Below are 9,756 nucleotides of genomic sequence, written 5' to 3'. Positions count from 1 at the left end.
ATTGTTGGGTTTTTCTCTGTATCTATGAAGCGCCTTGAGGCGACTTATGTTGTGATTTGGCGCTATATAAATAAAATTGAATTGAATTGAATTGAATGGAGCCTTGTGAGAGTGAAAAACATCAAGAATGCACAATAGATCAGGCTGGTGTTAGACAGGCTGCTATGAGAAACTGTTCAGCTGCTGGAGTTTTCTCACACAACCATCCCTAAGATTTACAGTGGATCATCACAAAAAGAGAAAAATACCCAGTAAGGGGCAGTTCTGCTTCAAGCTGATAGGAAGGCAACAGTCAAGAAGAGCATCTCTGAGTGCAGAACACATCAGATCTTTAAGCATGGGCTTACAGCAGCAGAAGACCACAGTGGGTGCCACTACTGTCAGCTAAGAACAGCAAACTGAATTTGCACAGACTCACCAACATTGGACAATAACATTATGGAGTCATCCTGCCTTGTATCAATGGGTCAGGCTGATGGTGTAATGGTGTGGGGGACATTTTCTTGGCACACTATGGCTTCTTGCTACCAACTGAACATTGTTTAAACACCACAGCCTAACCTGAGTATTGTTTATGTCCATCCCTTTAAAACTACAGTGTACACATCTTGTGATAGCTGCTTCCAGCAGGAAAACGTGCCATGTCACAGAGCTCACATCTTCTCAAAGACATTTCTTCAACATGTCAGTGAGTTCACTGTACTCAAACCGATTGAGCTCCTTCTGTGTGCGGTGGACTGGGACATTCACATTATGGGTGTGCAGATGACACATTTGAAATGATTGAAACTAGTGACTGCGATTAGCGGTTACCTTAAAAGAGTGCAGACTCGAGGTCGTGTAGCTTAGCTTCCTTTGCATTTTTGGACTGTTAGGATGCAGCTTTGGTTTAGTGTTCCTGCACTGATGTGAGGTTGGTGGGTGCAGGCCGCTTGTAGGATCTATATTTCGATTTGTATCAGAGGCTGAATCTCTTTCATGCAGAGCGCACTCTGCAGTCTGTGTTCCAACATGTGCGTAGCTTATTCCAGTGTTTCAGAGTGCAAGAGTATGCCGTTTTCATGCTACAAATCAGTTTTGATGAAAATGCATTGTGGCAAACTCTAACATAGCAGTTTTCCGTACTTAGACTTGTAGCCGCTTGCCTCCCCCGCAGAGCACGGCTCTTTGGAGGCGTCTGCTATATAAATGTAGGCTGGGGAGTGCAGTACATCACACAGATAGCTCAAAAGGGTGTACTCATATTCTTTGGCATGCTTAAAATTTTCAAGTTGGTCATACTTAAACTTTTGCTCAGAACTGGTACTCCAGTTTGGGCCGCTGGTTTGTCGCAGCTATGCCATTTTGGAGTGGTCACAAACTCACTGTCCCACAGTAACAAAATTTAGTCCCATCGTAACAACATTGTAACAAACAAAATGTCAAACACTTCCATAATTCAGCATGTTATCTTTTACACCTTTATTTGGGCTCCCAATACACAAATCAAGGATATGTTCATCAATACAGAGTCTGCTTTAGATCTCATGATACATTGAATGGAAGGAGGTCTGGACTGATGCAATAAACCAATAACAGTTTAATTCTGAACTACAGTCCTATATACACAATCTTATTTTAGAGATCTGTATTTTCTTGTAGTTAATAACATTTATCATACTGAATAGTAATTGACAAGGTACAATCACACGGCCTTTTTTTTTTTGCGCTTTCAGCCGCTATATCTTAAATGCACTTTCACAGCAGATGTAAAGTAAACTTCATTTTAGCTCTATAGTGAATCTGCACAAAACTTCAGGCACGGCCCGATAGGCAAATGGAGTTCCCCTCACATTTTTATTTGTTCGGAACTGTTGATGCGCTCTTTTAAATATATGCAGACCGTGTTTCCTAAGAGAGACGCCAAAGTTTTGCTTTTGTTTTCGTCAGCAAACCGACGAGGTGATACATCTCCACAGATACAGGTAATAAACCCAAACAGAGGAAGATTCGTTCTTTTATCAAAAATTCAAGACCTGAGATTTTTAGTGAAACAAAATGTCTTAACATACAAAAACGGAAGAAAAACAAAAAACATGAACTGTAAACTGTCACAATGGTTGCGTTGCGTCTTCCCTTTTGTGACTAAAAACATCCGTGTTAAAAATAGATGTCAGCTCAAGTTAAGAGAACATTTAAAAACCTCTTTTTTCAGCCGCATTTCAAAAACATCCAATTTTTGAGTGTGCGCTGCAAGCTAGTAGTACACAGCTCTATGACATTTGACAGTTTGACAAGAATCATCAATGATCAGTGTGTAGACACGACTGAGGGTGATGCAGAATTCAGATAACTTAAGACAAATAAAATCATTTTTAAAAATTTAATAAACATGGTAATACCTTATTGTAGACAACACTGGGGACTCTCTGGGTTACAAGTTCATCCCTTGGGCACTTAGTAAAGAGTCCAGCATGTCAAAAGTGTCTTTGTAGTCAGTGTGCTGCCCGTTAGATGTCAGCATGCCGTTGGTTCCGTCGTGGCCGTGGTGCTCCATCATCCTCTGGTTGCTGTCTGAGTAGTGAGACGAGCTCAGGCTTCCTTTGGAGGTCCTGCTGCTCTTAGACGAGTGGTGGTGGTGGTGGTGATGGTGGTGATGGTGGTGATTGTGGCTGCCGGCATCAGGGTGGGGTCTCTTACGAGACGAGCCAGAGGAGCTGCCCTCGATGCAGTGGTTGCCGGGAGTACGGGCAGATAAGGAAGAGTTGTCTATTGCCCCTCTGTTGTTTGCACTGAGGGAGTACGAGTGCGAGTGGCTGTGTTTCGAGTGGCGGTGGCTGCTGTGCTCTCTGTGTTTGTCTTTGCCTGGCAGAGCCCCACCCTGCTCCGAGCTGCCGTGGCGCTCCGATGAAACTTTGATCCGCATTTTGAGCTCCTCGCTAGTGGCCGAGCCGTTTTCTGCGTATGAGGCTGCGAGGCGAGGTTTTTTAGAGCTGGGCTTTTCTTTCCTGTCACCCGGCTGGCTGGCCTGCTGCGGCTGAGAACGTTTCTTGTGGTGGTGAGAGGACAATGGCGGAGGAGTGTAGACATCTGTGCTTGGCTCCTCCTTAACGCCGTTCTGCAAGGCCAGCTCGGCCGCGTGTTTCTCTCTGTACTTTTCCAGAGTCAAGACTTTCTGTGGCCGCGAAAAAGCGGCGGTGTTCACAGCGAGCTCGCTGCTAGTCCCGCCTGCAGCTTTGTGTTTGGGCTTCACCAGGGTGAAGTCTGAGTGGGCGGGCTGGGAGAACTGGTCGTACCCGCAAGCCTTTGATTGGTCGTTTAGTGGCTGGTATGAGGCGAACGGGGTTGTGATGGTATTTAGGTTGGGCATATCTGTAGAGTCTGATGCTGAGGGGAAAAAGGAGTTGGTGACACCAGGAAGGCTTTCTAAGGATGTCCCCTGGAAGGCAGTGTCCCCAGTTGAACCATCTGTCTTTGGCTTCTTAGCAGCTTGAATCGCCTGCAGACAGAAAAGGCAAACTCAGCATGACATACGAACAATACAAATCTCCACAGTACCAGCTGTGCCCTATGTTCTGCGCTGTCTGATGTTTTTCACCTACCCTCCAGTTTCGTATCCTCTTCAGCTTGCTGGGTGTCTTCTCCAGGATTTGAAGAAACTCATGGGTGAGCTCTGAAAACAAACAAGGCAGCGTCAGCTCTACCAGCTCTCTAACAAGGGCTCAATTGTAACACACAAGGTGGACAAATCCACTGAGCGGGACTCGCTATAATTATCAAAACAAAACCATCAGCTGGCTCTACAGAGCTCTTGCAGATGGACTCCAGGACCCAGAGAAGGAAGACGACCAGTGTCACCATTTGCAGTGAAAGACTGTATAACTGCAGTTTGAACATACGACACTAGATGCACCGAATAAGCAGATGAACTATTCTAAGGACAGCAGTAACGTGGCCATTCAGATCAGAGCTCGCTGTTTAGAAGAAACGTTTAAAGTACGAGTAAGACGATGGTCCAGTGTCAACTCTGTTCTAGACGAAGGATAAGGAAGGAAACAGGTAACATTGCTAAAATTTAAAGTCGGAGCCTCCAGACTAACTAGAAGAACTAGGACAGCACATTTTCAGATTAAAGGTGAATTACAGGTGTGTGCGACTACTAGACAAAAACAGTCACTATTCTCACTCCTGGGTACCAGATGTACTTGTCATTTAATCTAAATGTTAATAATTAAACATTTTAATTGATACCCAGTGCTGGTGTTGTGTCCTAAATGTTATGCAACCATCTGCCACCAGATAGAGCTGCAGCTCCATAAAGCCTCAGTGTTCCCTGTGAAATAAAGTCAAACCTCATACTAGAAAGTAGTACATATGCAGGGTTTTCCTGGCTCAGAAAGGACCTTTGGTTGAGGGGTGATTTTATATGTTAACAAAGCAGAAATCGCAGCACAGCCAACATTTTAATGTGTGTTTGGGGATTTTTATCAGATGACCTCTGTGCTGTAAAATCAGGACAAATAAATTACTGAAAAGCAAAGCCCGATTTGTGTTAGTCTTTGTGGGTGAGGTCACTGTTACGTACTCGTGCAGCAGTCTGACAATAAAAAGAGAAAAGTGTTTATCGTGATCTGATCTACAGTCTGCACAGAAACAGATTCCTCAGTTCCTCTGATACACAAGACATGGAAATGTGCTGGTGCTAAAACTTTGTGGCCCACACAAAGCAAACACTTGTGTCACACCCAATTTAGTGTTGGCAATGCCGTAATATACTACTGCTGGAAGCTCTGGGAGAGCCTGGGCTAAAAGTGAGACCCAGCGTATTCACCATCTGTCTAAAACACAGCAGCTGTGGATGAAGAGAGACCACACTGTTGGAAGATGAACACATTGTGTTTGAAGTTTATGTTGCTTTTTTAAACACATTTAAAGATGCTTGATCAGAAAGAAGAGTTTGTAACTTTTTTGTGCTTTATGAAATGCTGAGAAGACACTTTCCTTGTACGAACTGTGTGACTTTACTTTGCTGGGATGTGAATTTCTACAACTCAAAATATGCTCTTACCGTTAAGCAGCTGTAACGTTACTGTGCGGTCCACATACTCCCACCAGTGTTTGCCATCTGTAGACACAGGGATCTCCCATTTGGACCACTTGCAGGCCAGGTGGATGCAGACACATGCGACGACTGTGGGCCTGTACTGTAGGCAGAAGGTGGTGAGGTGCAAACTGCAGGAGACAAGAAACACAAAAGACGACTGTCAGCTGACGGATCTGCGCACCAACTTGCATGATCTACTATATATTTTACTGTTTAACAGACAAACAGTGGTGACTGTCAGATTCAGTTATCTTCGTATCACATACACATATCCTTACCTCACAGGACTCCCCTGTCTAAAACCTATATCTGTTAGATTGTGTTCCTAAATGTCTCAAATGATTACATAAATATAGACGTACTGATTTTTATTATTGTGTTTTGTGTTAATGTAAAAATGATGGAAATTACAAAACAACAGTGTTTCTTAATCTCTTAAGAAAAATAAAGAGTTTCAGTTTTGATATTTTTACACAGCGCTTATATACAGTATAAAATTAGTGACGATTCAAATGTAGCCACGCTGAGACTGAGAAACACTGATGTTGATAGCCAAGACAAGTGATTACGCTTTCAGTTTTCTACAGTTAATTTCTCCCACACCCTAACACCCAAACTACACTGCAAACTGCCCCACAAAGCCTGTGGGCAGCTTTGAAGTCATCATGTCACAGCAGTTTAATGTCACAACCAGTCTGTGGGCCACTCTTGCTTGTGCTCTTACGTGTCCTTCAGCCGGCTGCAGAGAAGCGCAAAGCCCACTGTCTGCGCTTTTCATGCCGTTTCCCCTGATGATGTTTCACACCTCTTTCGTGGTGACCTCAGCTGTCGCTCCCTTAAAAGTTCAGGCCAATAAGTAGTCCACACTGAGCTACAAGTCGTTGTTTTTGTTGGAAGAATGTGTCAAAGCTAGTTTATGTACCCCTGTGTGTACACAGCTAGCTACACACCAACAGTACTAAGTACCAACAAGCTTAACAAGTCATTCATCAAATGTCTTTGAATCACTGGAAGCTAAATGAACAATGATGTCTATATTCTTCCAAGCAGAACACACAGGCCCAACTAACAGAAGCTTTTAAATATGGGGTTGCAAAGAAATGGGTTATGTCACAGTAGCAATGTCCATCTTTTATATACAGAGTATGTGCTTAAAAAATAGAGGCCTATTGTTGCATTTGAAGCCCACAGACAATTTGCACTTTATTATATGTTTCAACTCTATTAGCCTTAGTCTAAAACTTTAGGAGAAAGTAAGTAAAAGATGTGTCTATTATTCATCTGTAAAACAAAAAAACTTGAATAACTAAACGTTTGCTATGTCGAGCTTCCTATGTCACAACAGTGGCTGTCTTTTTACCAGGCTAAATCACCATGGTAACATAAAACCAGGAGACTTACGTTCAGAGGTTTAGTTTGAAATCAGCTTAAATGCCCTTTGTAATATACTTTCTCCCCCAATCAACATGATTTTCACTTTGATATGTACAAACCAAAACAACGTCCATGTCTCCAAAATTAGAGTATGGGACAGTTTTAATGCTTAGGTAAATCCAGTTTAAAGCTAACCCTTCATCTGATTAAGACTGAATGGAGAAGACAAGACTCACAAATATCTTGTGTGGAAAAAGATTCACGTAACGCATGAAGTGCCCTTTGTTATGTGAGCACGAACAGAGTCTGAAGGAAGAAGGGATTTAGGTTTTGTTGAGCTAGCTAATATTCCTCACAGTACTCCGTAGTGCCCCTCTGGAGTCCTCTAGAACAAAAGCATTCAGTTTGCAGTATAGTTTGGCGTTTCATTGTTAGCTCCTCTGGATTTAAAAAAAGATCAAAAAGAAACATTTAAAAAGAACAGTAACCGTACTTACCAAGAAACTCTAAAAGTTTAAGAATCTTTAGTGGCAATCTATATTCAGGCTACCGTTTGAGACTTTTTTTTTTTTAAAGACATGTGCACTCGGTACCAAACAACTTCGAGAGGTAAACAGCAACACTACACTCCACATTGTGCATTCAACCCCTATGTGCCAACACAGAGCCCTTGTACAATACACCGCACACAGCAGCCTGGTCGGTACTTCCCCATTGGGGGTTCCCAGGATCCAAGTGCAAACAGGGCGTTGGACACAGGAAGGGGTACCCTGCAGTGCAGGAAGCTATAGTGTGCCATTACAGTGCAATAATGGGAACAGGATAACAACCTGTTGGTAGCCATATAATAGGAAGTCTGTGCCAAATCCTTGCTTGCTGTAAAACAAGAGAAAAAACTGGTTTTAGAGCAAAGCTGATAACACACAGCAGTAGTTCTTGAAAAGTAACAGGTGAGGAAAAAGGTAATACCTCGCACTAGCTGGGAACATCGCACAACATCTGTGTGCGGATGATCAACTGTTATTTCAAAACCTGCAACCAAGAAGGAAGATCGTCAGGCAGAGGTGCAAATACAGAAGCAGAACATCAGTGAGATAATGTTTTGGTTTTTTTTTTTTTTACATTTGCTCAACAGAACGGGAGGAAAAACGCTGCATCAGAATATGTGAAAAAGTGTCAGCATGCATGTGTGGTACTTTAGTCATTTTCTTCTGTGTGTAACCCCCCTGCAGTCTGTGCAGCGCAGCCTGTACTCACCCAGAGTTTGTAGCACGATTGTTTCCAGTGCTACAAGCTCTTGTGCCTGCTGCTGGAATGCCTGAAACAGATCAAGCCGTGAAGAATTAAAAACGACCCTCGACAACCACAAACAAATCCATTTTTATAAGCGCACACACAAAACAAAAATACAATCAGTGGACAGGAATGTTAATGGAGCAAGCCTGTTAGCATTATACATTAGGGATGTCACAAAACTCGAATTTCAAACTCGATACCATTTTCAATGCCATGGAAAGGTGTCGACACCATGCTGCAACAACAGGAGCAATGGCGCAGAATTCATTTCTGCTGCAGCTGTTTACATCCCCAGTTCATCAGACCTGAAACCCATTTGATTCCTGCTCTGCTCTGGATTTCACTCATTATTTGCTCGGATTAGTTCTCCACACGCTGAACTCTACTCAGTTCAGCTACAGATCGCCTGCTAGTTCACAAAGCCAGCGACCCATCAGTGTTTGTAATCTACTCTGCCACAGCTCAGTACTCCAGCACGACCTGCAGTCTACCAGCTGTTACTTTAATGCTAACAGATGGCTAATGTGGCTATCAGATAACTGCTAAAAGGTAAATGGCTAATGCTAACGTGTGCGTCTTCCAGGTTAACATTTATGAAAACTGTTTAATACTTTAATGCTGTTGAAATGGAAACTTTCCTGACCTCTGAAATTCCTCCTGAACTCTTCTTCAGTGCTATGAAGGTTAACTACTTCAGCTGTTAGTGAGAGGAGGAGCTGTGTGAAGTTGTATGTCGAAGGCTGAGGCAAAAGACAGCACTGTTGGTATCGATGCTGTTGTAAAGAAGTTTCGTAATTCAGTAGGAATTTTAGTATAAATTATAACCAAGTATCATTTCTTTGTGAACTCTACTGGATATAATTGGTTTAATTTGGTGGACACACACACGCTGACATACACAGACACGTTTATACAAAAACTGAAAAGGTTGATGTGTGTCAGTCTCCGTTTTGGATGGGTGGAATTTTTTCTGTGTACTTGTGGCGATCACCTTGTGCTAACAGTCAAGACTGAATTAAGCCCACCCAATCATCATTAACAATTACATTTTCTTTTAAGTAAATGGAAGTTTAAAACTTCAAAAAAGCCAATATGGCTTATGCCAGAGGAAAAACAAAAGAAACAGCCATGCTGCAAAACATGAAAAAATTTGGATGTAACCTAATTATCTTTGTCCTTTCTTGTACAACAAACTAAGACTGAAAGGCTTTTGATTAAATTAAGAAAATTCAGCATGCAACTCACGTTTAACAGTCTCTGATACTCAACCTTATCTATGATGACACTCAGCGAACTGTAACAGAGGCTACTTCTGTGAAAAGCATTTGATTAAATTAAGCAAATTCAGTAATTAACTCACATCAGTCTCTGACTTCAGAGTCAGCTGTGACAACAGATACGTTTATTCTAGACATCAAACTGCAGCTGCGATTACTTTACAGACAAAAAGCTGCAGTTTGCTGCCTGCCATCGCTGCCTCCAGTCAGAGGTCAAACCTAACAAATGGTGCGATCCACACAGACTCCAGTACACATCTCATGAGTGTCGCCTGCTTTTCACCAGACAGCAGTGCTCAAAGTAATCACTTTGTTAATCAAGGCCTTTCCAGCTCATTTTCACATTAAATTATTATTATCCCGATCTACTCAGCCATGTCGACATCTGGCACTTCTGACACGCAGGAGTGGGCCTTCACATGCAAAGAAAAATAATGGTTATGCATCTGCCCTCTTTTATATAAATGTGGTTGTGGGGAACAGTTGTGCCAAACCAATGAAAGACTCTAGTACAGGCATGGGCAAACTACGGCCCATCAAACGTTTTGATCCGGCCCGCCAAACTTGAAAAAAAATTAATAAATTAACCTTGTTAATGTTTTATTTCCCCTGCAATTCTGATGTGATGAAGCTTCCCTGGAGTAAGCTTGTTAACGTCACCACAGATGGATCTCCGAATTTAACGGGAAAAAACGTTGGCCTGCTGAGGAGAATCCAGAATAAAGT

General features: G+C 42.5%; 1 protein-coding gene across 2 annotated transcripts in view; it reads right to left on the bottom strand.

The window, feature by feature from the left end:
- Positions 1 to 1,441: 1,441 nt before the first annotated feature.
- The window catches only part of LOC102197309 (cyclin-T2-like), a 29,557-nt gene continuing 21,242 nt past the window's right edge, over positions 1,442 to 9,756 (bottom strand). Inside the window, exons 6-11 of one of the 2 annotated variants that reach the window (XM_005739861.2) lie at positions 7,715 to 7,775; positions 7,427 to 7,489; positions 7,288 to 7,333; positions 5,048 to 5,211; positions 3,582 to 3,652; positions 1,442 to 3,478 (exon numbers count right to left, since the gene is read on the bottom strand). In XM_005739861.2, the coding sequence (XP_005739918.1) occupies positions 2,414 to 3,478; positions 3,582 to 3,652; positions 5,048 to 5,211; positions 7,288 to 7,333; positions 7,427 to 7,489; positions 7,715 to 7,775 (1,470 nt within the window). In that variant the 3' untranslated portion in view covers positions 1,442 to 2,413. Of the gene's footprint in view, positions 3,479 to 3,581; positions 3,653 to 5,047; positions 5,212 to 6,954; positions 7,334 to 7,426; positions 7,490 to 7,714; positions 7,776 to 9,756 lie in introns of those variants that run through there. The other variant, XR_311916.1, reaches the window with a different exon arrangement.

This window comes from Pundamilia nyererei, unplaced genomic scaffold, assembly GCF_000239375.1.
Source record: "Pundamilia nyererei isolate P.nyererei 1_Seehausen unplaced genomic scaffold, PunNye1.0 scaffold00094, whole genome shotgun sequence".
Taxonomy (NCBI): Eukaryota; Metazoa; Chordata; class Actinopteri; order Cichliformes; family Cichlidae; genus Pundamilia; species Pundamilia nyererei.
This window is presented reverse-complemented; position numbering and strand designations above follow the sequence as displayed.